The following is a 25,723-nucleotide window of genomic DNA, read 5'->3' on the forward strand; positions in this document are numbered from 1 at the left end:
GTAACGGCTGCACCCAGGTCATGAGACCTGCCGGCACGAGAGCCATGGTACTCGGAATGCGGCAGACTCGCCCACTGCGGCGCCGACAGCTGCCAGCAGCGGCGGACTTGGGCTGACAGGCGGCGGTAGACCTCCGAGCGAGGGCCGCCACGCCACGTTGGCACGCTGGGACGCCGGCGTGGCGTGCGTCGAGCGCTGGCCGCTTGGAAAAGGCCCCATGATATCCCATTGCTATTGCAGACTATTCCTGGTGGTTTCGAAACGGCCAGCCTTCCGCCGCGTTTGCCGGCTTCTTCTCCCGAACGCCGCCGACGGCAGGCAGGCGGCGGCCTGCGCTCCGCCCGCCTCGCCCGGCGTCCAACATACCATTTAGCGCCGTCAACTCAACAGCGCGCGACAGCTGAGCTCGATCACCGACCGAGAAGCAGCGAAAGACCGAGGACGCGCTCCGCCAGCCATCGCATTGCCGCCGCAGGTACCGCGCCCTTTCACGCCGTCACTAAGATCGCGCGCCATGCCGGAATCTTATTCAGACGTTCGCCGTGTGTGTGCAGGCCCGAGAGATCCCGCTCTGAGGCTCACAATCCGAGCGGACGAGTCCCGCCCACACGAGCAGCAAGTACGCCCCAGCAACTGCGATGCTGAACATCCAGCTGCCCGAGCACTCGACGGTCAAGAGCGACAGCGGCTCGCCGTCGTCGCCGTCGCACGCGCCACAGGCCGACGGCGAGCAGGACTTGGCCGCATTCCTGGAAATCGGCTCGCCCTACGGCTTCAAGCACGACGTGCACATCCACTACAACTTCCAGGAGGCCAGGTTCGAGGGCATCCCGGACAACTTCGCCGACTACCTCGTGTCGGGCGTGCTGGAGCGGGGCCGCGCCGACACGCTCTGCACGCCGCTGGATGCGGCGTCTCCCGTGCTCAAGCCGGGACGCCGCGCCAAGCGGACGCGTACGAGCTCGGCCCCGCCAGGAAGTCTGAGTCTCTCCAGCATGTTCGGCAGTTTGGACCCTGTTGGCAGCAATGACCCCGTTAAGATCCTCAACCAGCACTTCAAGCTGCCGTTCCGACAGGTTCCCCGCGTGGCGGTGCCCGGCTACGAAGAGAGGATCCCGGCCGTGCTGGTCATGCTGCAGCAGCACTTCGTAGCCAAGCAGGGCTACCTGACGCCGCACATCTTCCGCGAATCGCCCAGTAAGGCCGAACGCGACCAAGCCATGATCGACATCAACTGCGGCGCCTTCCGAGGAGCCAAGCACGACGTCCGCGTGCTGGCCGACCTGATCAAACTCTGGTTCCGGGAGCTGCCCGTGCCCATTCTCCACGAAATTCCTGCAGGTGAGATGGAGCGCCTCGCGTCAGCCGACAACGTCGAGCTCGAGGTGTTGAGCCTGCTGGGGGACCTCGAGCGCACCATTGTGCTGTGGCTGGCTGACCTCCTGGCTTACGTGGCCGAGTACCAACCGCACAACCACATGGGCGTGGACCAACTCGCCATTGTTATCGCACCGAACCTCGTACGCCTCGAGACGGAAAACCCCATGGTAGCCGTAGCCCTCTCGAAAGCTGCTGTCGACCTGTTCCGAGGAGTATTGCGGGCACGCTTCCAGCGCCGACGCGAGTTGAAGGCAGCTGGAGCCGTCCAAGACGCGCCGATAGAAGCGTAGTCATCTTCCTCTGTATGAACTTCAAGCGTGTTCATGTATGTATAAGCTCGAGAGACTCTCGAGCAGGGAGGTGTCGGACCCGGAAACAGCAGCAGAGTATCTGACTGCATTCGATGATCATAATCTAGTTAATTAGCGTGAATCTGTTTCAAGTTGACAATTAGCTTTGCCACAGGTGGGCAGTGAGTGAATTGAGGAAGCTGGGTCTATCGTGTGCGCGATCTGTTCCCCGCTACCCAGCTAAACGCGAGGTGACAGGCAATGCACGACAAGATCATAGGGGACAACTATGCTACTACTTACAAGCTAGGCTGCCAGGCAGGTGCTATTTCTCTATCTATCCGAGCTCGGATGTCGCCATCGAGCACTCCCGGGACGCGGGTCTCTAGTACAGATAGGGCTGTAATTTCTCGATTCGGATCTCGTCCTGGCAGAGGCTCTCCTCTAGTGCAGTCATTGCGTTGAGGAAGTAGGCACGGTCCTCGAGGAACTTCGCTCGGGACCGTCGGCCCATCCGTTGACGCTCCTCTATGGAGAGCAGCAGGATCTGCTCCACTCCTCGCTCGATGTCAGCTACGTCCACTTGCGCCAGCGGCATAAATAAGTCTCCTTTTGTCTGCCACCACCACGGGTGCGGCTCTCCTACGAGCACGCCGCTCTTCTCGTCCACCAGCTCGTTCATCGGCGGCACGTTCGTCGTCAGGATAAGCGCGCCGACACTGCGAGCCTCGTTAATGTAGTGGCCGAATCCCTCCGTCTCGCTCGGACACAGGTGGAGGCCAATCTCGTTCTGCAATCGATCCTTCTCTTCAGCAGGCACCGAGCCGCACGCGTAGTCCACGTTTTGCAGTCGCCACGTCTCCTTCGTTCCGAACTGCTCCTCGATCCACTCGCACAAATCAGCCTTAATCACCCGGATGATCAGCTGCGGCCACTCCGGGTGCAGCGCCCACGCCTGCAGAATCACCCGCGTGTTCTTGAATGGACTCCACCCTGCAAGATGCAGGAACGACGTCCAGTCGCGCTGTACCGCCGGCTGATACAAGTCGCGGCTCGTGTGCTTGGTGTAGAAGACCGAGTACGAGAGTTGATGTCGATGCCTGTACTCGAGCACTTTCTTGAGCCCGATGCGGTTCTTGACCATCATGACTCCGACCGTGGGGTTGGCCAGCTCGTGGCGGTCGAAGAACTCGACGTTCTGCATCATCCAGATGGTTTTCTCCTTGGGCGCGTGGAAGTCCGGGTAGTACTTCCTGTCCACGGGGTGTCGCTCCAGGTAGATGTCAATCACTGAGGGTGGCATATCCAGGCGCTTGGCCGGCTGGCCGTCGCCGTCGCTGTAGGTGTCACTCTCCTGCTCGCCGTTACCCCTGTAGGCGTACACGGGTCTGGCCGAGGGCAGCGCGTTCAGGTACAGCTCGAAGTCCAGCAGCACGCCGGGCGAGTCGCTGGGCGTGACCACGTTGATGCAGTAGGCGGACTTGGAGCTAATGGCCTCGTGGCCCTGGCCTCTTGTCTGCAGGAAGAAGCCCGCGGGCAGACTCATCTGGCGCTCGCGCTCAGCCTCCTCCTCCTTCTCGGCCAGCAGCTTGAGGCGCAGCGCCTGGTTCTCGGCCAGCGTCTCGGCCTGGAAGGTCTCTCCCTGGCCGTCGAGCCGCTGCTGCTGCTGGTCCTGCGGCTTGATCTTCTGGCCGCGCATGGTCTGCTTGGGCTCCTGGGCCGCCGCCTCGTTGCGCCTGCGCTCCTCCTCCTTCTGCTGCAGCGCCAGCTCGCGCGGCGACACGTACAGCGACTGGAACAGCAGCTTCATGGGCGGCGCCAGCTCGGCGCTCGTGGGCGTGGGCGCCAGCAGCGAGCGCGAGGCCAGCGTCGCGTTGCAGAACTCCGAGTGCAGCTGGATCTGCGGCAGCAGCGCGAAGAACACCAGCTGCAGCAGGCTGCCGATCAGCACCAGCAGGAACACGCAGGCGCGCAGCAGGAAGCGCGGCCCCGACGACTCGCCCATCGTCGGCCGCGGGAACTGAGAGCAGGAGCCGTTATGCTGAGGGAGCTCTCAAAAAATAGTCCGGCGCAAAATTTGTGTCGTCTTACCATGTATTTGTTGACGCCACCAAAACACCCAGATTTTGCGCCAGACTATTTTTTGCGACCACCTGATTGGCCCATTCTGATTCAATATGTGGGAGCCCCGACGCGTCTCGCTGCTGCAGCTGCTGGGGCTGGCGGCGGCGCTGCTGGCGAGCGCGCAGGCCGCCGTCCATCGAGGAGGGGCGGCGGCGCAAGACGCGCCCCTGCCGCCCGCGCGCGCGCACTGCCGCGTGTTCGTGGTGGCGTCCCGGACGCACACGCGCGTGCTGGCGCTGCAGAACGCCTACGAGCAGGACAACATCAACGTGTTCGACCGGTCGCCGCCACTGCTCTCCGTGCTGCGGGGTGTCGACGCGCAGGACGCGCAGGACGAGAAGACGCGCGCGGAGAGCGCGTATGAGGCGCTGCGCCCCGCGCTGGAGCAGGCGGCCGAGTGGCTCACGCCGCGCGTGGATCCGGCGCTGTGCTACGCGCACTTCGTCCTGGCCGACTCGGAGCTGATAGGCGCGGGCTCCAGCGCGCAGGACGCGGCCAAGCCCAAACCCGCGGCCGCTGCGCGCGTCACGCGGCGCCTGGACCAGCTGCGCGACCGCGCGCGCAGCGACGGCCGCTTCCCCTTCGCGCTCAACGCGCCCGCCGCCGCCGACGCCGACAGCGTCACGCCCAGCGGCGACCTGCGCGTGGTGACACGCGCGTGGCTCCGCTACTTCTCGGTGGTCGGCACCAACTACTTCTCCGGCCGCGTGGCGCCGTCGCTCAGTCCTGGACAGGTGGAGGTCTTCGGCGTGCTCCATGTGGACGCTGGGGGACACGAGGGGACGGCAACGTCCGCGTCGGACGCGGACGCGGCGGAGATGGTGTTCGACGTCCGCGAGCGCTGGCGGCGCAGCAAGAGACAGCGACAGGTCAACGTGGCGCTCAACACGAGCGACTTCTACGGGCGCGAGTACCCAGGATTCAGCCGCTGCCAGGTGCGGCAGGCGGTGGTGACGCTGCAGCAGCAGCAGCAGCGGCAGAATGAACAGGCAGAGACGGACGCGGTGCAGCACCCGTGCTTTCTAACTGGCCAGTCGGCTGAAGTGGTAGGGATGAACGTCACGGTGCAAGGCGCTGGCGACTCGGACAGGTGTATGGCGCTGCTGAAGTCGCATGTCTCCTCGAGCAATGCGAACTGCCCTCCTCAAAACTTTTGCTTTCTGGGCAGTGCGCCACAGCCTCAAGGGTTTGGATCTTTTTACGCGTCTGGGGTTCTGAGAGAAGCGGTGATCACTGCGACGCGAGTGCTGGAGTACGTTGGCAACAAGCGCGAGGAAAATAATTTAGCCCAGTTGCAGTTACCCACGCCCACCCTGCCAGCTCTTCGGGATGCTGCCAAGAGTCTTTGCGCGCTGCCATTTAAGGATGTGATGGCTGGTACAGCGTCTTCACAGGTATCTGCGACCGAAACTTCCTCACCAGTGGATAGCGAGATGGGGCAAGCGAGTACGCTATGCCTTGACTTGTGCTACACAATTGTGCTCCTAGAGCAGATGGGCGTCGAAGACGTCGATGAGCGCATCCACTTCGTTGAGCACTTCGAGAAGCAGCCCATTTTGTCTCGACATGGATCCAAGGCTGGCGCAGATCGTAGCAGCCCGCCGGAACTGGTGGCGTGGCTCACGGGCGCCTTTTTGTACTTGGAGGCACTTCAACGGAAGGTTACATTCTCTATAGAATCCGAGCTGCTGGCGGAGCAACTCAGCGCAGGGCTGCCTCTTGGCTGGAATATGAGTCTGATGCTGTTGGTGGCGGCATGCGCGTTCTTGTACCTTACGACTGGCCGTGGAGTTGTCACGAAGCGAAATGGTCGGGGTTCCAGTGGCTATCGTCGCGTGGTGAATGGTGGCGCCAAGGCAAAATACAAGGACACAACGCAGTCTATCGTATTTGTTGACGATGCTCGGGAGTAGCGGATACCAACGATTGTGTTCTAACTCCTGCGATACTCGAAGTAGCGACTAAATTACTTTTGCACTCTAACGTGGTAATATATTGATGTCGAAGTGAGTGACTCGCCCCAGGAAGCACGCTCACCTATTTCTGGTATATTACATCATGGTGCTAATATGGTTTTCTCGCTCTGACACAATCTGTTGGCAGGATGTTGAACTGGCTCACGTCACTGACCTGTTCCGCATCGAATGCAGCCTCCGTATGCCTTCCACCTCTGATGCTCGCTCTAGAGACGCTCACACTAGTTCTGCGCAACTCGTTGCTGTGTATTGCCGTCGGGTGGGTGTTCAGCTACTGCTTTACCGTGGGTAATGTTTTCACGGGGCTACCTCCCGGCCAGCAGTCGTACGCAAACTTCAGTGCCGCCAACATCGCATGGTTCTATGGCGTATTTTCGACGTGTGTGGTCATTCTGATGGCAACGAAGCTCCTACCGGAACAGTTTGTCGGGCGTCCACCAAGCCAGGTATTAGCTGCATCACACATGGCTCGACCTGTGAATCGCAGATTAAATATACTACAGTGCACCACCAAGCTTCTTGCCCGTGTGGCTCCGCACATCGTGCTGTCAGCCGTCGTTGTCGTGGGCGGCGACTTTGCAATGTATTCAAACGTTCCTTCGTCATGGCATCGGTTCAAGCCGTGCGTATACATCGCGGCTTTCTGGGGATTCTACATCATGGTGATCGCTGATGTATTCGTGCGGCACATATTTCAGACTGAAACAGTGCGTGGATTGCTTGCCAGCAGACAAGCGCCGAGATCGCCTGCTAAAAACCAATCGTCGACGCTCAATCCTGGAGACGCAATACATCACAATGACGTCATGATTCAGCAACACAACCACCGTCGTCACTGGAAACCACCATTTCGACGATTTCTAAATGTCTATGCCCGCAATCTACCAGTCATGTTCTTCGCCCTTATTGCTATCGTGTACGTGCACGCGATCAGCCAGTTTGTTACTCTTCACGGCCAATGGCAATTGCTGGCGTTTGCTAGCGCTAGCATCGGACTCAAGTTGCTCTTACAAGAGCTAGCGAAGCATATCATGGTCACAACTCGTCGACCTGTGTCACGAAGAGTAATGGTCATTCTCGTAGCGACACCGACCATTCTCGTGGATACACAAGTGCGAATGCTGCTGCTTCGGCAAGCGAACACAAATGTCTCGGTCGCAGGAACCGTGTTGTTTGCTGTTTTTAAGATTGTTGTTCGAGCTGCAAAGGCATTCATCATACAGAGGCAGACACGTGGTTCACCGATTGCCAGGGATATGACGGGGCGGCTTTCCACCTTTTCTAGCGCACCGCCAAGATTGACAACCAAGAACTACACAAATGCAGTGCAGGTGGTGCCTGCACCGAAGCCGGAATCCACCAAGCGAGTGAGGAGTGGAACAGCTTCCATGAAGGCACGCAGAGACGCTGAAGAGCATCGACGGAAGTGTCGCGCACTTTACGCAGCGGAAATCTATTCCGACATGTACGCGGAGTACATAGCAATCGGTTGCTCATATGCTATTCTGTTTTTCTACCATAATCACCCGCATTTCCAGTTTAGTTTGCTACTTTCAGCTTCGTCGTCGTCAAGATACGACTCAAATGGTTCGGTAGAAAACTCAATGGCCTTACGGGAGCGTCAGATGAGATATATGAGCGGTCTCCAAATGGGTGTTGAGGTGGTCGTGGATTTCCTGGCATGCGCTCTTGAAGCTGCTGAGGGCGTGGAATTTAAGAGTTTTGATCAGAACGACCCGTTCCTCGTGTTTTACCTGGCACTATTGTCATTCGCTAATGTCGCTATTTCTGCCGGCCTGTACATGCGGTGAGAGTGGTCACAATTTCGCGTTGTCGGGAAACACGATGCAAGATAAGATATCGGCGATTTTGGCCATGAAAAATGAGTACACCAGTACTGTGCTCACATTTTTTTGGATTTGATTGCCGAAGTGCTTCAGATGGAGCGTATCGGTGCATTTCTGCCGATCTCGATTAGCTTTGCATGTTCAACGAGTTGGGGGTAGCTATCCAGTGACCGTAAAGATCACTGGGGGCTCAAGCTTGAGTCAAAGACACCATCGTACACGTCGTTGGTACTGAAGTACATGGTCTGGTAGTCCACTGATAGGTTGCTTTCACGGGGTTACCTCCCGGCCAGCAGTCGAACGCAAACTTCAGTGCCGCCAACATCGCATGGTTCTATGGCGTATTTTCGATGTGTGTGATCATTTTGATGGCTACGCAGCTCCTACCGGGTGGATACCCCGTGCAATTTCGTAAGGAGATTTCCTGATGGGTCAACGACGTAGGGGCTCATAGTGGGCAGACACAACCACACTGGACCCCATAACAAATAGATCCCAGAGCGTTGGACAAGCAGTAGACAACAGAGCTCGCAACCGGGACATCTCGGGTCCACCTGCCCCACCCGGGGACCTGTCCTAGGGTTTTCGGGTACCCGAACGGAGTGTTTAAGGAACTCCACGCTACGTATGGTTCAAGACCTCATGATAACGAAAAAATGCATTTGACAAGGAGAAATCAGGGCGTTAAAGCTCACGACGGCGAGTTCCAACCTGTAACGATGGTGGCGATGTCGCCCATAACGAATCCCTACGTCAAGTACTACAACATTTAGCCACTTGACGGCAGGGTTTGGTAGTAGTGGGAATATCGGCTAGTAGTCACACTACTATCCAAATTCGAATAATAGTATAATGTTAGTATTAGTAGTGCGGCATTGACGGTACTATTATGACTACTAATATGATTACTAATACCACTGAGTTCAAGCTACCATACCGTCAAAATTCCAACGGGTCTGACCAGCGTCCAACCCGAACCGGTACTTTGTGTACCAAAACACTGGTACAGAGTGGGTTGCGACGGCTGGTGAGGCGACAAAGAAATCCCCCTTCAGACGACAACGGCGGCGAAGACGGCAGCCGTGACGGGCAACGACCCCGTGGCGGTGAAAGACAAGGAGGGCGGCGATAGCAAGGCAGCAGCGACGAGGGTGGAGGCCTCGGAGGCAGCGCGACAGCGGCTTGTCGTCCGCGGCCACATGGCGTCGCCAAGTGTCCTGGCCGGTGAAGCCCGACGTCTACTGTATCGTTAGTGCTTCCGTGTTAGCGGCACTCGCTCATAGGAGAAGGGTATTTGCGGGATACTGACGCTCGTCATGGTGATGCCTACCATGCCGTGCCTACCGTGATGCAGCTGCTGGTCTTCAAGCCCGCAACGGGCGTTGATGTCCAACAAGGCAATTGCGAGGAGGTGCTGGCGACGCGTCGGGCAAGAGAAGCTAGCTATAGCATGTAGCGCCACGGCTTCGCGCGATACGATGAAGACGCAAATATTATGCTGAAGATGGCGTAGGTTGCACTGATCCTAGCGTGGACGCGAGATGCTGGTAAATATTATGCTCAATTAACTGGGGAATTTCCTCTTCTAACTTCATGGTTGTGGCAGTGTTATTTGTAATACAGTAGCTATCAAGTGCAAGTCAATATACGAAGAGCTTCATTGCAGACTGTGGTGTTGTGATATACTTTATGCTGGTGTCCCTTGATGAGCGAAGTGCGTTATGCTATAAGGGTGCTTTAACTGTGTCTGTGGCAGTATGTTATGTTGTGTACTGTAGTTTCAGGTTAACCTCGCGCGGGCTTCAGTCGAATGAATGCTGGTAGAGCTGCAGGTGGCGTAGGATCGACTACATCGCCACGCTCAGCACGCTCGTGGAACTGTGCGATATGGCTGTCCAGCTTTCCAAGTTTCTGCATCTGCCGGAGCGCCTTCAGTGCTGTGCCTGCTGCGACCGCTGAGGAGCCGTGTGCCTTCAAGAAGGCAAGAGTGTTCTGCTGCGCTGTGTCCCCAAGCTCTAACACCTCGCTTTTGTAAGCAGGTGACGAAGTGTCAAGCTTGAAGCCCAAAGGTAAGAAAAGCATCAGGTACCCGGTAATATGTCGGTACTCGTACAATGCTGTCTTTTTAACAGATCGCGAAGCATACACGCGAGGTTCTGCCGTGAACCATTCAAACCAGATTGCAGACAGCGACTGAGCACCTTTCTTCTTCGAGCGTGGGGCCTTGGTTTCAAGAGCAGACTGTTGCTCGGTTACTGCGTCCGTCACCCCATCGCACGCCGTTTCAGATGATGCTGTACCATTGGTAAGGATATGTAGCTGCGCTTCTACTGCTAACATCCTCTCGTCGAGCCGTTTGTTTTGTAGAATCAAGACATCTCTCTGCTCGGACTGGCGTTTGAGGAGATCCATTAGCGCAGGCGAAGGCTTCTCTTCGTTGTCAGCCATGACAGGTACAGCAGCGGGAGGGACTTGGAAGGCCCGGCTAATCGTAAGACTCCAAGCAAGCAACTCCGACTCGCCGATACCCAGTGCTGCTAATATTTCCCGTATCTTTGTGATGAATGGGCTGCTGTCACAGAGTCGCAGCATGTCGAGGTAGTGCATCAAGAGCGTTGCGGTAAGAACATCCGCGACACCTGCATCGAGGTTGAGTTTTGTGTCTGCAAAATCCAGGGTGTTCGAAAACAACAACTGCTGTAACTTGCGAGCGCGAGCAAGCACTGGCGCGTCTAAGGCTGTTAGCGGTGGTAGCCGCGCACCGTCTTTCGGTTTCCACCCGCTTAAGACGCGGGAGACCTTCTGGTCCGCCTGAGTCGTGCCGAGCATGTAACCGAGCGCCTTGTTCAGCGGTCCAGCTGCCAGCCGCCGCGCTCAATTATCCAGTTCTCTGCCAGACTGCCGTCATTGGCGTGCATAGCTCCTCCACGCCGGAACGAATGCGAGGTAAGATCAGGGGTCATTCTAATCCTTCGTAAATCTGCTATCTCTTTAACTCTAACCAGCAATCTGTTCACGTATGCTTGTGCACCAGGGACACGTTTTGACGAAGGTGCTTGAGTGTCCTCCACAGAAGATAGATCGTCGTCAACTTCTAAAAGTTCAATAAGTGTGAGTTCCTGTACATCTTGAATATCATCTGAACTATGTTTCTTTTTGATGAATTGGGGAAACATGCGTTGACTTGGCGACTTCTGCATTACCAGTGCCGCAGCTAAAGCGTTGAGCGGGCATGTCAAGAAATTGGTGGGATCCTTGAACAAGGATATTCCTTGCAGCAAGGCTGTCTTAACCCTTTTAAATCGGAGAAATAAAACACCACCTAATATACGTGAATGCATTGTTAGTCTCAGTCGCTGTGACATCAAAGCCAAACCATACTTACCAGGTAAAATGGATAATTGCCGTTTCTCCACCGTCTCTGCGTCGGAGCTGCGGCCATATAGGTACCACATCATGACGACGAGTGCCGCGTCGAGATATTCACTCTCCGTAGAAGCCGTCGAGTACAGTAGATGCACCATAGCTGCTAAGTCTTGTTTCGAGCACGGTGGTGCTTTTTTCTCGTCACCAGCCTCCTCTCGGTTGCTGCAATACTTACCCAGCCCAGATAGAATTTTTTGGAGCTGAGATTTAACTAACGCTCCCTGCAATGGGTATTTGTCGACTAGCCAGTTCTTTACGTTTCCATAATATGCTAGACAAGTATTCGTCGCCCTTACCTTATTGGCTGAAGTGGCTAACGAATATGCATACTTGTCGAGTATAACACGCAACACCTTACCTGTCTTATCCTCGCCAATAAGTTGGTGGGCGGCGTCCAGTGTCATGCTCTCCGCGGCCAGGAACGTCGTGAACGAGTTTATCGCCGTCGCCCTGGCCTTCTTGCTGTTAGCAGGAGCGAGGGATGCAATCGACATGCCCGTTTGCTTCCTGTTGTCGCTCTAACACCAAACTCTGTGTACCGACCACCTGGGTTGGAAACTGAAGGATATCTTTGGAATATGTATTTATATAGGTATTTGTATGACATTAAAAATATTCTGTCAAAATTCCAACCAAATATGGTTGGAATGGTTGGAAAAGTGTATACCATTTGAGGGGAATGCCATTGGCTATAATTGATCGAAATCATGTTGTTCATTGGATAAAATCGGTGTTATTCGATCTGCTTAGAATTGCAAAAACGAGTAGTGGTTGGAACCAAGTGGATATTACTCCATATCATCACGTCTCCGACCGTGAATGCAACTCCGACCAGAATCCGACCATATCACAGAACTTTATATCGAACTAATTTGGGAAGGTTTTCGTAAATAGGATGACAGCAGGTAATTACGCGCGTAAATAACCTAACAAATGAGTGGTGCACGCGTAAGTTTGACTGCGCCGTTTGCCCTGCGCACTCAGTGCTCGATTGACCACCCGGGAGGGTGAATTGAGGGGGTTGTGCCGCGCATCGGTGCACCTAAGAGGGTTGTCGCTTCCACGAAGAACTGTGGTCGTTAATTCCCCGTCGAGCACTCCAGTGTAAAGTATCCTGCGATGTTGTTGTCTAACCCCCACCGATGTAGCTCAATGGAAGAGCCCCCGAAAGGGATGAAGGTGGTTCGATTCCACCCATCGGTAAAATTTCTATGATTGAATGAACGATGCAGACCTCCACGCAAGCGGCATCAACGGAAGCAAGAACAACAAACACGAGGAACAATGACTGTGCTATTGTGTTGGACTATGGGACTTGTTTGAGTGTGTTTTGATGGTGTGCTGGTGCAGGATCTACAACTCTTCCGATGGCAAGGCGCTTCCGATAGTCTCCGATGAGAACGTTCAGGCTTCCTTCGCGATGCAGCTGCCGAAGCGCTTTCAACACAGCGCAGGATCCTGATGAGGGTACGTTTCGCAACCGCAAGAACGCCATGACCTTGCCTGATGCTAACTCCCCAAGCTGACGAACATCGTCCTTGTAGCTGGGTGACGATTCGTCGAGCACGTATCCATCTTCGATAAAGAGCTTCAAGAAGGCCACAAGCTGCTTGGCGTCTGATTTTTTGTGCTTGTCGTTGCATCTCCAGCCGCGCGGATCTCCTGCATACCACGCAAACCAGGTGTCGGTTAGCGGTTGCAGCTTCGAACGGCGTCTGCGCTTCTGGGGTACGTTTGATTCTTCTTCTCTCAGTCGCTTCGATCCTTGCTCACCTCGTCGTGCGATTATATCGTCTTTTTTACTGTCGTTTGCAGATTCTAACGAGTTTACGCGTGCTTCCAGTTGTCGATTCAGCTCGATTAATCGTTCAATCAAGGCCGTTTGATGATCGAATGCAGCTTTCGCTCCTTTACTTCCTTCGGTCATGTCTTCAGTGACTCCGTTTGCTTGGTTTGATGATCTTGCGAGCTGCTGTGACCAAGTGAGCAGGTTGGTCGTCGTCACTCCGGATTCCTCGGCGCAGTGCTCAATCTTCGCGACTACTGTACCGCGTGGGTTAATCTTCAACAGCGACGGATAGTGAAGGATCAGCGTCGCAGTCAGCACTTCTCGCACAGCAGCGCTGATGTTGAAGGCCGGATTTCCCAGTGAGTGGCTTGCACTGAATATTTTATGGCTGACTTCATGGATCTGATCTTGCGTAGTCGAGTCGAAGGCTTCCAGTGACGGCAGCACAGAGGTTTGCTTTGGTGCCATACCACTGAGCACCTTCGCAACTTGGTGGTCCTCCTTCGGTGTATTGAAGACGTATGCAAATGCCTTGTTTGTCGTAGTCATGTTCCAGGCTCCGCGGTCGAAGATCCACTGCGCTGTCAAGTCCGAGCAAGCGTTTGCATGCTGAGCACCTCCTCGGCGAAAGGAGTGCGAGCTCAGCGGTTCTTCCACTCCAGCTGGACCCGCAACTCGATCGAGGAGACGATTAACTTGAGCGTGGATCCCAAGAGGTGATGGTGCCCTGGATGAATTCGACTGAGCTGGTGCACTTGAAGGAGTTTGGTCGTCGCAGCCCTCGAGCATCTCCAGGAGGGGGACAGAGGCAGTCAGCTCAACTGGCACGTGGGCCGTTAGCGCTGGAAGATGGCTCAACAGCGCAGTCGATGGAGCTTCCTGAGATGCCAGCGCAAGCGCAAGAGCCAGCAACGGACACGACCGGAAGTCAGCGTCGGGGAAAAGCGACAGCGCTTGCTCATCAGACGTCTTCATCCGAATGAAGCGAATGAAGAATACCCCTCCAGCACCGATGGAGAGCTGCTGTTTGCGGACGAAGGTCAAGTCCGAAGCGCGGCCAAACAGGTACCAGAGCAAGCATAGCAATGCAGCATCTTGGTAGTCCTCTGCGCAGCTAGCTGTTGAATACAGGTATCCCACCATCTTTTGCAAGTCGGTCTTGGTGCATGCCACCGCCTTCTTCACGAAACCACCGCTTTCGCGCTTAATACAGTGCTGCTCCAGAGTGCGACCCATACTTAGCAGCTGCCTTGCAACAGCACCACCAGGGACGGGATATTCATCGAGCAGCCAGCACTTCACCTGTCGGTAGTACTGTGCCACGGAGTGCCGTGACAGATACTGCCCCTTCGAGCCAGCGTGGAAAGCAAGATAAACGCCAAACTTGTCCATTATCGTCAGGATGATGGCGCTTGCGCGGCTCGGTTCGGCAAAGATCATGGCGCCAACGTGCTCGAGGCTGGTCCCTTCTCTCGAGAGGAAGCGCTCAAACGCCTTTAGAGCGGTTGAGCGCGCGCGCTTGGTGTTGGCGGGCTTGAGATCGTTGAGACTCATCGTAATGGGTCGGAGAGGGAGGTAATATCTAAATGATATGTGGCTGGGCGGCCTTCTCTATACAGATATACATATCTGAGGCTTGCTTCCGACCTGATACGTCGGAGTTAAGGTGGTTCCGACCTCTGACTGATACTGAGCTTTTATTGGTAAAAAATACGAGCTATGTCTCGAGTGGATTGGTAGAAACAGAATCAATGCAAATCATTAGTCAATATTCACGAAAAAACGCCATACAAAAGATCAGTGAGGTCGTAGAGATGATGTTATTCATCCATATCGTGACCGTTCCGACATCCCAACAGTTTCCGACAGTTGGGATGGCTACAAAATTGACCAATCAGAGGCGGTCCCAAGCAGAAGGACTGGTTCGGACCGGTTTAAACCGGCCCAGCTGATTGGGCAATGAGATGTGAAAAAGAAAATCCTATTTTTGCTACTCAATTCAGCCCACAAAGCGCCCTCTGCAGGCGCGAGGAAATGGCCTGAAACGGCGTCTAGGCCAAGAAATTGACCTTTTTCGATTTTACTGCATTTTTGGCTCGGAGCAATGTGCTTACGAGCGGGTGAATTCATTAATGAGGCCGCATTGCCTGGTGAGGGTCCACTAATAGGGGCATCTTGACAGCCAGTCTGATGCGTGACAATGATTGGGTGCTCATCTACCAATACAAAACCCTCAAAGTGTGACAAAGTCGTTCGGTGATCTCTAGTTGGCCTTTTTTCAGCCAGTAGGATGGCGCCAACTGTCGCGGCAAGCACACGCACCTTTATTCGTGGCTGTGAGGCGCCCCATCTGTCTAGGGGCTCCGACAGAGCCTCCCCTCTCTCAGTCTTCATTTTTTCTTAACTGGTGCGCGGACCTCCCCCTCCGTCCCCAAGACCGTGCCCACGCACAGCTCGCGCTCGTTTGCCCGCCTGCCCCCCCCCCCCCCTCAGCGCCATAGCTCAAGGTTAGAGCGCACAGTTTCGGCTCTGAGGCTGTCGGTTCAAGTCCGACTGGCGCTTTCGTTTTGTTTGGGGATGGCGGGATGGCGGGTGCTGTGCTGTCAAGCTGCTGATAGACGACGTGTGCTGGACGACGTGCTGAACGACGTACTGGACGACTTGGTGACGGTGCCGATGGTTGCCGGCGTGCCGCTGCTGCTGCTGGAGTATGGCGTACTGCGTTTGGACAGCGAGCTGTTGCGGCTCAGCGACAACGTGGAGGCGAAGGGCTGCTGCTGGACGAAGGCTGCTGCTGCTGGACGAGGAGCTGCCGCTGGTGAGCTACGCGGCTCGCGGCAGAAGCTAATGGCAATGCTGGTGAAGCAGTTGCGGTGCGTCTATTGTATTGATAGCATGTTCTAACACAACCTATACGTGGCCTACTACTGTTAGGATGTCTTGTGTATCCAGTGGTGCAGGGTCCACGATTCTTCCGATTGCGAGTAGGCGCTCGTACGCCGTGACGCGCTCGTCGAGGACGCCAGCCTTGTGCAACGGACGAAGCGCACGAAGGACACTCCCGGATCCCTTCGCGTTGACACCCCGCGACTTCAAGAAAGCTAGCACAGCCTTCTCAGCACGGCGCCCGGCGTCGAGGACTTGATCCTTGTAGTCCTCCGCCTTGACATCAAGCGCCCAGCCACCGACGAGGAAAAGCTTCATGAAGGCCACAACATGGCGCGATTCCGACTTCTTCTGTCGGTCGGTGGAGCTCCAGACCGGAGGTATTTTTGTGTACCACTCGTACCAAGAAGTCGACAGGTGAGTGGCTTGCTTTTTCCTGCGTTTGGGCTTGGGCTCGGGATCTGGATCTGACGTTGCTTCCCCTTGTTCATCTGCAGCTTGTGTAACCGTCGTGCTTGCACCTTTCAAGAGAGCAGCCTCGAGGACCGCCAGGCGAGCGTTCAACGTGCGATTCATCGCAATAAGCTCCTCAATAACAGCGCCGTGGTGACACCCTCTGCATTCCCTTGCCTCATCGTGTTGCTTGTTGGAGCCCTCAGAACTAGTCGACGGTGCGCTGTTCAAGGCAGATGACCAAGCAATCACGTCGGCTCTAGAGATCCCAACCTCGTCCAAGCACTCCTCCACGCGGACTACGATTGGTGCGCAAGGCGACAGCATCTTCAGTTGAGGGAAGTACTTCACCAGGTAAGCGGTAAGTACTGCGAGAACCTTACCTTGTGGCTGACGTTGAATCGGGAGTCATTTAATCCCGAGCACGAGCTGTAGAGCAGGTCTTGAAGACGCGTAAGCCGCTCCTGCGTGGAGTGATCCAAGGCTGCTACGTCCACTACGCTGGGCACGTCGTCGACACTCCACCCGCTCAGCACGCGTGCGACCTTGCGGTCTTCCTGCGGTGTGTTAAACACGTATGCAAAGCCCTTGTTTACTTTGCTCATATCCCAGGCACCCCTGTCGAAGATCCACTGCGGAGCAAGCCTCTCGTCTGCGTTCGCTGTTGGGCGCCACCACGCCGAAAGGAGTGTGACGAGAGGGCCTCTGACGTTCCAGCAGTTTTTGCGACGCGCTTGAGTAGACGGTTCACGTAGGCTTGGACACCATCTTCTCCACGAGCCGATTCTGCTGAGCGTGACGGCGCTGGCTGACTTGGGCTTGCAGCTTGCGGAGATGAAGCAGCGGTGCCTTCTGTGTTCCCGGTGGTGCACGCGCTCCCGGACGAGCTTGCAGCTGCCGACGCAAAACTTAACGAGGTCGGATCCGCCTCCAGCAACTCGGCCAGCGGGATACCAGGGCAGCTTGCGGCTGCTTCGGTGGACACAAGATCGGGAAGCTGACTGAGCAGAGAGCCGCACGGCGCATCCTGCGTGGCCAAGGCGACAGCCAACGCGTGGATCGGACAGGTCAAGAAGTCCGCCTTGTCAGGTACGAGCGTCAGTCCTGTTCCTCAGCGGTTTTGACGCGTAGCAAGCGTACGTAGAAACTCCATCGGCGGATACTGACACGTGCTGCTTCTTGATATACCCCAGGTCCGAGGAGCGTCCAAAGCAATGCCACATCAGGCAGGCAAGAGCTGCATCCTGATAGTCGGCGTTCACTCGAGCGTTGCTGTAGACATACTGAGTGAGTGCACGTAAGTCCTCTTTAGTACAAGGAGGCGCTTTGTTAACAACACCTCCTTTTTCTCTTTTCAGACAGTCTTGTCCAGAGTTTTACTTTGTTTCAGAAGCTGTAGTTCCGTAGGCACCCTTAGGTGAGGATACAGATCGAACAGCCAGAGCTTCACGTTTCTGTAATACGAAACGGCAGTATTGCGAGCAAGCTTGCCCTTCTTACCTTCATGTGTAGCCAGGTAGAACCCAAAGCGGTCCATGATTGAGGCAAAGCGCTTACCAGTAGTATCCACCGCAATGCTAGCCTGTACGTATTCTAGGCTCACTAGCTCATCTTGAAGCATACGCTTAAAAGCGCTAACAGCGGTGCTGCGCGCTTTTTGCGTGTTCGCTGGCACGAACGCTGTCAAGCTCATGTCTGCTTCGTCTGCTTTTTAATTGTGAGCTGTCCCAGCCACCAACAATCATGTCTTGCCTATTTGCTGCCTATTCTAGGACAGTGCCGAGATTTCGGAATATTCGAAATCTGCCAATAATATATTTTAGTATTATTGTTTGTATGAGCATATTCATATTTTGATGCTACATGTAGTTCCGACAAATATTTGTCGGAATTCGTCGGAACAGGATACCCTACCCCTACCGATTTTAATTGGTCAAAAGTGAATTTGGCTAACACCTCATTTGACAATATTCATCCTTTTACATTAACCAAATTCACCTCTGTCGGAAAAGTAACTATATTCATCCGTATCCGTCTCGAAGGTGGAGACGGATACGGTGAATATATCCAGGTGTGTTGTTGTAACATGCGTTATTTTGACCAATCACAACTCAATACAGGTGTCCTGCAACTGCCATCGGCTATCTGCCGCGAACACAGAGTGTGCGGAGTCTGCCAGTGCACAAGATTTGCCCCAGCTGTCTGGTGAGATGTACTGAATTAGTTAGATCATTGCGGGAAAATGTCTCTCTGCGGGAAAGATCGAGATGCTAGAACACGGTAGCAAATGAAAGGCCCACAACGAACATTATATCTTGCAGGACATGCAGCGTGCACCACAACCAAATCCATTTACCTAAAGTCCTCATGACGAACCAGCCCAAAATTGACAAGAAGGCATATGTGCGCCTGACGCTGGGTGAGAAGGTCATGGTGTGCGAGATGGCGCACAAGCAGACCGGCAACCGATCTTTCAGCATGCACGCACTTGCTGACTGGGCAACTCGAGCCTTCGACTTGCCCCAACCTCCGTCTGAGCGTACTTTGTATTGCATTATTCGGGATGAACCAAGGTTCAGAAAACTACAAAAGAAACATTCTTCATTAAAAAGCAGTACATTAGTGTCTATAAAAGCAGTACATTAGCGTCTATGCGGAACCTGTTCAGATATTGTAACCTCGCAGTCTTTTTTGGTCTCACCTTTGCAGATTCAGCGGGGACACCTGTATATTTTTGCTTTCAGGGCCATCTTCATCTCCAGCTGCGTAGCCAACACGCTCTTAGAGCGTGTTGGCTACGTACTTAGGGATAAAACAGCTCTTTGCGCATATTTGTGTTCGACTTTCACGTTTATGGTTAAATTGCGGAGCAGCTGGTTATGCCTCAATCCAGTTATTATCCGCACAAGTTGAACACGGTCTAAAAACAGGCACCAGTTGGTCGCTGTGCGTCCGTAAGAGCCCAGAGCTCAGTCTCAACCACTTCTCAATTTGCTTTTAACAGCTCAACTCCTCTTCCAACCCGTCAGTCCGCCAGCGCGAGGACCCTGGAACCCGCTCACCGAGACCTTCCTCTCCGCTACTGTGACATCTTCTCGCCGGGAAGCGTAATTCCTATTCCAACCAACGAATAGCGACCAAGATTGTCGACAGTAGCCAAGACGCTCGGTGGCAGTTCTTCCATGGAGTTTTGCTCACTACGAAAGCGTACATTGGCGCTGTTTCTAGCTTGGTACTTGGTTCAAGTGGTGAAGAGCTGCATTCACGATTCGCTGGACCACAAATACGTCACAGGGGCCCAAAACTACGACGACAATCACCCCTTTTACGGGAACGAGCGGAGGCGGAGACTGCAGGATCAAGACAATACACAACGGCAGCTGGAAAATGCAATCTACCAGCCCATGCGCATAACGCCATACTACGACAACTCCAGTCTGGGCCACCTTACAGATGCCACCCGCGCACGGGTCTTTGAAGTCGTTGATGAAGCTATCCGGCGTATCAGCAGGGCCCTTCAAGTCGTTCCTGTTAGTGGCAACCTTTTCGCGGAGCGCTTATGCACCAGTTCATTTTCTACCACCCCTCCAGTGTGCCATTCGATCTCGCAGAACCAGCTATGCTTGGAAATGCCGATTCCAGACCAGCACCTCGCCTCGCTGCGGTACTGCGACAAATGCACCTCGAACGGCTGCACGAACGATGCCTGCACAATTTCCCCAGCAGGAACAGGAGTTCCAAACTCGGACTTTGTGATCTACGTTCGAGCTGAAAACACTGAAAACTGCAAGAGCAGTAGCACGCTGGCGTATGCGTCCACGTGTCAGCAAGACCAATACGACCGCCCTACGTTTGGTATGGTCAACTTTTGCCCGTTACAGATCAGTACGGCAGACTCTGCATTCGAGCGCCTGGTCTCCGCGGCTCTCCACGAGTTTTCGCACGCTCTCGGGTTCTCGGCGCGCTTCTTCCCTCTAATGCGAGATGAAAAAGGAAACCCGCGAACGCCTAGAGACGCGCAAGGGAACCCGCCAACGTATTTGGAGGGGACGTGTCCGAATAACCGTAAGATCGACTCCTACGTGGAGCCTGCCGACACAACAATAAAATATTCTACAGAACGAGGCCACGTCGTGGCTAAGATGGTGACCCCGCGCGTTCGGGCGTTTGTACAAGATCACTTCAACTGCTCGACACTGGAAGGCGCTGAGATTGAGTCGCAGGATGAAGGCTGTCTGGGCTCTCACTGGGAAGAACGCATCTTTGAACCTGAGTACATGTCCCCGGTCGACAGCTACCGCAATGTCTTCAGTGCTCTCACCCTCGCATTTTTCGCTGACTCGGGCTGGTATCGAGTGAATGCCTCGACTTCCGAGGTCATGCACTTCGGCCGGAAGAAAGGTTGCGCTTTCGCGACCCAAAAGTGCATAGATCCGCTTACTGAGGTTCCGGTAGCAGCAGACTACTTCTGCACCTCCAGAGACTACCAGGGTTGCTCCGCCGACGCTACATCACGCTCGGTTTGCTCGCTAAGCACCAAGGATCAGGTCATCCCTGAAGAATACCGATACTTCTCAAGCAACCCGGGAAAAGGAGGGGAAAATATCTTTGCGGACTACTGCCCGCTGAACCTCGGGTATGAGGGTGGAGATTGCACAATATCTACGAATCTGCCCACGGGTATCAATGCATTTGGTGAGACCTACTGCCCCACCTGCAAGTGCACGTCCACTTCGTTGCGAAGTGTTGATTCCTCGAACTGGAACATTAGCCCAAGCAGACAAACGGGATGCTACGCGATGCGATGCGTTGTCGACGCTTCCGCTACGGTTATTGAGTTGACCATCCCACGGAGTAATTCGGGCGACACGGTGACCGTCAGCTGTGCCAAACATGGAGAAACGCTCTCAGTACCAGGCTTTACGGGTACCATCACCTGTCCTGACCCGCTTGTTGTGTGCGGAGTCGACGATCCCAGTCGAATTCTACTAACGTAGAATACGGAATATTGTACTGGCCATAATAGTTGATACCAAACTTTACCCAAAATTTGCACAAGGGAGGTGATGACTTTCCATATACGATAGTTAGATATAAGGGTAATGTTCACCCGTAGAATACGATTCTGCGGTCAGATTTGGCCAATTCAGCGTCGTTTTTGAGTTATAAACAGTTAAAAACAAAACCTCTCTCAGCTGTTCAAAAGTTTGGGGAAAGGGCTTCGACAGGGTTAAAAGATCATCAGTCACAACGCAGTATTTTTATTGGCTCATTTGACAATACATACGGCGCTACACATGCAATCGAATGCCGGCCTCGGTCTAAGTAGAATTCCGAAATTCGTCCCGAAAAAATCTCGCTTTTGACTGGCCAAAACTAGGCGTAGCATTCGGGACGTGTTGCACCGTTCTGTATGGTGTTCTCAGAATACATCGGCGACATATTCCGAAGTGAGAACGAATTTACTGCCTCTACCAGGTGGTCTATGCCAGTCGTTGCCCCCCCCCCCCTCCTTCGTGCGCAAAGAAGACCATTTTCTATCTGGCCCACCTTCATCTACCCATCGCACAATGAACAACAAAGCCAAGGTGGCAGTTCTCTATGTTAAAGAATGTGTTTGTGCCACTATCTCCGCTCTCTGTAGTGACCGCAGACGACTCGGGGGGCTGCCTCGAACACACGCCAACACATTTTCGTCTACTGCATTCGAGAGGGCCATGAAAAAGGAGAGAACGAAGTGGTTCCACAACAAGTTGCGCTGTGACAAGCGTGCATTTCTCGCAGTTGTGGCGCTGGTTAAGTTGAATTGGGTTGGTCGACTGCGTTATAATGCAACGTTCAACATTACGAAGCGTGTTGCAGTGACGTTGTTGTATCTCTCCACTGGTGGAACTGTCGGTAGCGCCGCATTATTGATGGTAATGTGGTGTAGCAGACGTGCCAAAATCGTTAGCTTCCCTCTCCCACACCAACAACACCTACGATCGTCGAGCGTAGGCTTGACGCATAGCGACCCCAGATTTTCGCTGACGACGAGCCGCCACTGGTTTGACTTGGAGTCTATATTGAGTTGTGATTGGTGGAGAGAGAGGATGCGGTGCGGCCGTACCCGTGTGACATGAGTGACGACACGGATGGGGCGTGTTCTTGTGGAAGGAATCTTGCGCCTGACCGCAGATGGGCCCAACCTACTGGAAATGTGAAATCCTGGGCGTGCACACCCAGGATTCAACAGTGCATTCTGTCCAGCCACCGGACTTTCCCTGCCTAAAGGATGGCGGAAGTCTCTGGAGAACGTATCCCAGAGTACACCTCGTCTTGGTGAGGTCCAGAGCGACAAGATGGATCAAGTACCAAGAAACACCCACTACCACCACTATGGACACGCGCTGGAAGCCGTACAAGTTGATGTTTGTGGAGATACACGCTAGTCTGTGATGAAGAAGAATTTGCACCCAGAGTGCACCACGGAAACCCAAGATTCAATTGTGTGAAGACAAGTGCCCCAGGATTTCAAGATGGAAACCTGGGATTAGATCGTGAATCCAGACGCCCTATACTAAAACCAAGTATCTCCCAAGCCGACATCCAAGATTCACCAAGTTACGCCAAAGTTCCAAGAATCACCCAAGATACCAAGTGGAATCCTGAGTGTGAATGCAAGGCAAGTTTGGAGCCAGTTTGAGGCCAGTTTAAAGTCAAATGAGGTGTGGCTTGAAGAACAGTCGAGAATCCACCAAGACCTGTCGACTCGACGTTTTCGAAGAGAAGAAGGAGAGTGCTCACACTATACTGTAACCAAGACAACGGACTCGCTGCATGGTGAAACCAAGTCATTTGTTAACCCACGACCAAGGTGTGACGACCAAGTCGTCACTAGTCAGGACCTCTGAACCCAAGGTATACTGAAGCCAAGATACTCGACCCGAAGCATAGTGAACCGAAGACATTTTCCCGAAGAAGAGTGCAAAAGAGAGAAGTGATAGTGTAGTCGATAACCAAAACAGAGTTCAATTTTCCCTGTAACGCGCAAGTGACTTCGGCCAAGCCTGCCGACGGAGATCCGGAGGACCCGAGACTACTACCGCGGGACATTTAGGGCACATCGACTACAAGGACGAGTCGTCTGTGTGAGCTCCACCTACTCGAAATTCAGTTAGGTGGTGACCAGAGACGCCTTGTGCTTCCTGGGGTGATCCATCTATTTCTTATCCTAGTTGGGTCACTTGCTGTGCTCGTGGTAGCCCATTTCATGTTCCCGATTGTGTTCTGGAGTGTTAAGTAGTCGCCTCCAGGATATTGTATTGACTGCTGTGTGACGGGAAGATTAACTGATAGTGATTGTATTTTCCCTCTTAATTGAGGGTGGTGCGCGTATTGGCGAGTATTCAGGCGAGCTAGGCGCCTGAATTTCAGACTCGAGTGAGCCTAGTGTGTGAGTGACCCACCGTCCGAGGGTCCAAAAGAATAAGTGACGGCTAGTTGTAGTGCTGTATACTCTGTATTTGTTGGTTATTGGACTAAGAGAACACTTGGGTAAGGTGCCTTCTGAGTTCCAAGCTCCACCCAGAGTGGAAGTGAAATCCTGGATCCTGAATTCGTGATATTCTGGGTTCGGGTGATCTGAAATTCTGGGTTGCCTTCAGCATCGAGGACGCGTTCTGGATTAGACGTGCACCTCCGTGCTTCTTCAAAGGCTATATTTACAACTCCGGTGGAGTGCCGTCCCGTCGAAGATAAACGAGCCGACACGGATTACGCAAGGTTCTCACGCAAAACAAGGAGGGGTGAAATTTAGGGTTTGCTTTGAGGCACTCTGGGTTTTATTCTTCTTCTGTTGACTCCCAGTATTTTCCTGGGCTACGCTATACACAACCCCCTGGGCGATCAAGGTTTCATCGTCCTCGCCTCACGCTTGCCGGATGATCCGAAGATCGCCCAGTACGTTTACAGCGGTGTAGTGGCTCCTTCCCAGACACCTGCCAAGCCCTTCCGTGAGCCGTGTCACGAGCACACAGCACGCTCCCCTTACTTCTCCCACCTCTTCTTCTTCTTCTCCTTCTCCTTCTCTTCCTTGAACCCGTGCTCTCCACCAACGGATGGACGGCGGCTTTCGCCTTGACAGGCCGTCGGTGCAAAGTCGCACCGACCTTAATTCGCTGGCGGGCCGAAAACCCGCGCTCGTGCGTTCCTCGAGCTCCTTGCCCTGGGGGAAGATGTCCAGAAACCAGCACACACTCACACACGATTCTTGGACTTGCCGGGTGGCCGAGACCACTTCCGTCACTGCGGTAAGCCGATCTCAGCGGTGGGCATGATCTAGTTCTACGGGGACGGTCGTACCTCGAAGAGTCGCCGCGTGTCGCTTGTGTTGGACCCCGAAAATTCCACTCTGTATTTATGTTTGCTTTGCGGGGCTCAACGACCCTCCGTAAGGTCCCTATACAAATATCTAATGAAAATGGGCTGTTACGGCCTCTCCCATACTAAAACGAAGTACCGACCTTTAGCTCGCCGATCTCCTCGGCGAAACTCCTCAGGTCGGTGTCATGTGTACAAACTTGGGTCGGACTGGTGCTGGTCACCGAATTAAGTGCCTTGATGTAGACTCAGAGATCGCTTCACCGCACAGGCTTAGCTCGCCGACGTTGGAACATCGGCGAAATACTTGACCTTCGGCTGTAGGCAGCCTCGACGACGGGCGACAAATCACTTCACCACAGTAATGTCAAAATTGGGTGCTGTTTCGTATATTAATCAAGTAATGATGGTATTGACGAAAATGGCCAAGAAAACCGTAGTGATGCTCTCAACGCGAGCGGATATCGAGTGGATGCAACCGGGTTGAGACTGCTAGTGTTTTGCTGATACATGGAGGATGAACCAAAGACCTTGACTGGGGACTGAGCTGTTAAATTCAAATGTGAGACCACAGCTATCGAAGCCTGAACGCGGCATTCATCACACTCTTATCCATCGCATTCATTTTGAAGCCAACGCTCAGAACTTGTTCTGACCAGGCTGCCGACTCAGCACTATTTCTAGCACGTCTCTACTTCGACCACAAACTCGTTCTGGTCCACCTCAACCCCTCGTTAGAATCTCAGTACAGTTTTTACTTAGACCAGGGCGTTAGGGCCGTTCTTAACGGAGCGTGTGTGCGGTAGGCTCGGTAGGCTGTGTAGTGGGTCTAACTTGACTCACTACTTTAGCTTACACGTTGCGCAACGTGTATGAGGAAGCGTAAGTACTTAATAATTACTTAGGTTAATTATATTTGAATACACAAATATAAGTTAACTTAGATAAGACTCCAAGTAGCTAGTTTAAGGTAAAATGAGAACTGTATTGTTTGTAAATTGATCTTCCTCTAAAATCTGCTAAAACTGTTTATCATCTATGAAAGGGTTGGCAGCGGCTGGCTGTCAGAGCCCCGCTAATATGCATGTCTCTGATTGGTAGAAAGATGCTGCTTTCTACCAATAGGATCTTTGGGTAGGTGTGGACCACTCACTGTGGTGGTCCACTTCAATGTATCCATCGGTGTGTCTT

General features: G+C 53.8%; 3 protein-coding genes across 3 annotated transcripts in view; 2 read left to right on the forward strand and 1 right to left on the reverse strand.

Annotated features, from left to right (window-relative positions):
* Window positions 1–638: 638 nt before the first annotated feature.
* On the forward strand, window positions 639–1,670 carry IUM83_05134 (Rho GTPase-activating protein gacA; the record flags this gene model as incomplete). The annotated part of the gene is made up of 1 exon (XM_067929252.1): window positions 639–1,670. The coding sequence occupies one exon, from the start codon at window positions 639–641 to the stop codon at window positions 1,668–1,670; it is 1,032 nt and encodes a 343-aa protein (XP_067794886.1).
* Window positions 1,671–2,055: 385 nt separating this feature from the next.
* On the reverse strand, window positions 2,056–3,675 carry IUM83_05135 (RxLR-like protein; the record flags this gene model as incomplete). Its single annotated transcript, XM_067929253.1, has 1 exon — window positions 2,056–3,675. The coding sequence occupies one exon, from the start codon at window positions 3,673–3,675 to the stop codon at window positions 2,056–2,058; it is 1,620 nt and encodes a 539-aa protein (XP_067794885.1).
* A 172-nt stretch (window positions 3,676–3,847) lies between these two features.
* The window catches only part of IUM83_05136 (leishmanolysin-like peptidase), a gene marked incomplete at both ends in the record, with an annotated part of 47,454 nt that continues 25,578 nt past the window's right edge, over window positions 3,848–25,723 (forward strand). The window contains 6 exons of the mRNA XM_067929254.1: window positions 3,848–5,171; window positions 5,283–5,680; window positions 5,753–5,781; window positions 5,898–6,029; window positions 15,451–15,705; window positions 19,740–20,916. Of these exons, the coding sequence (XP_067794888.1) occupies window positions 3,848–5,171; window positions 5,283–5,680; window positions 5,753–5,781; window positions 5,898–6,029; window positions 15,451–15,705; window positions 19,740–20,916 (3,315 nt within the window). The remainder of the gene's footprint in view (window positions 5,172–5,282; window positions 5,681–5,752; window positions 5,782–5,897; window positions 6,030–15,450; window positions 15,706–19,739; window positions 20,917–25,723) is intronic.

This window comes from Phytophthora cinnamomi (assembly GCF_018691715.1).
Source record: "Phytophthora cinnamomi strain GKB4 chromosome Unknown Contig23, whole genome shotgun sequence".
NCBI classification, from domain to species: Eukaryota; Oomycota; class Peronosporomycetes; order Peronosporales; family Peronosporaceae; genus Phytophthora; species Phytophthora cinnamomi.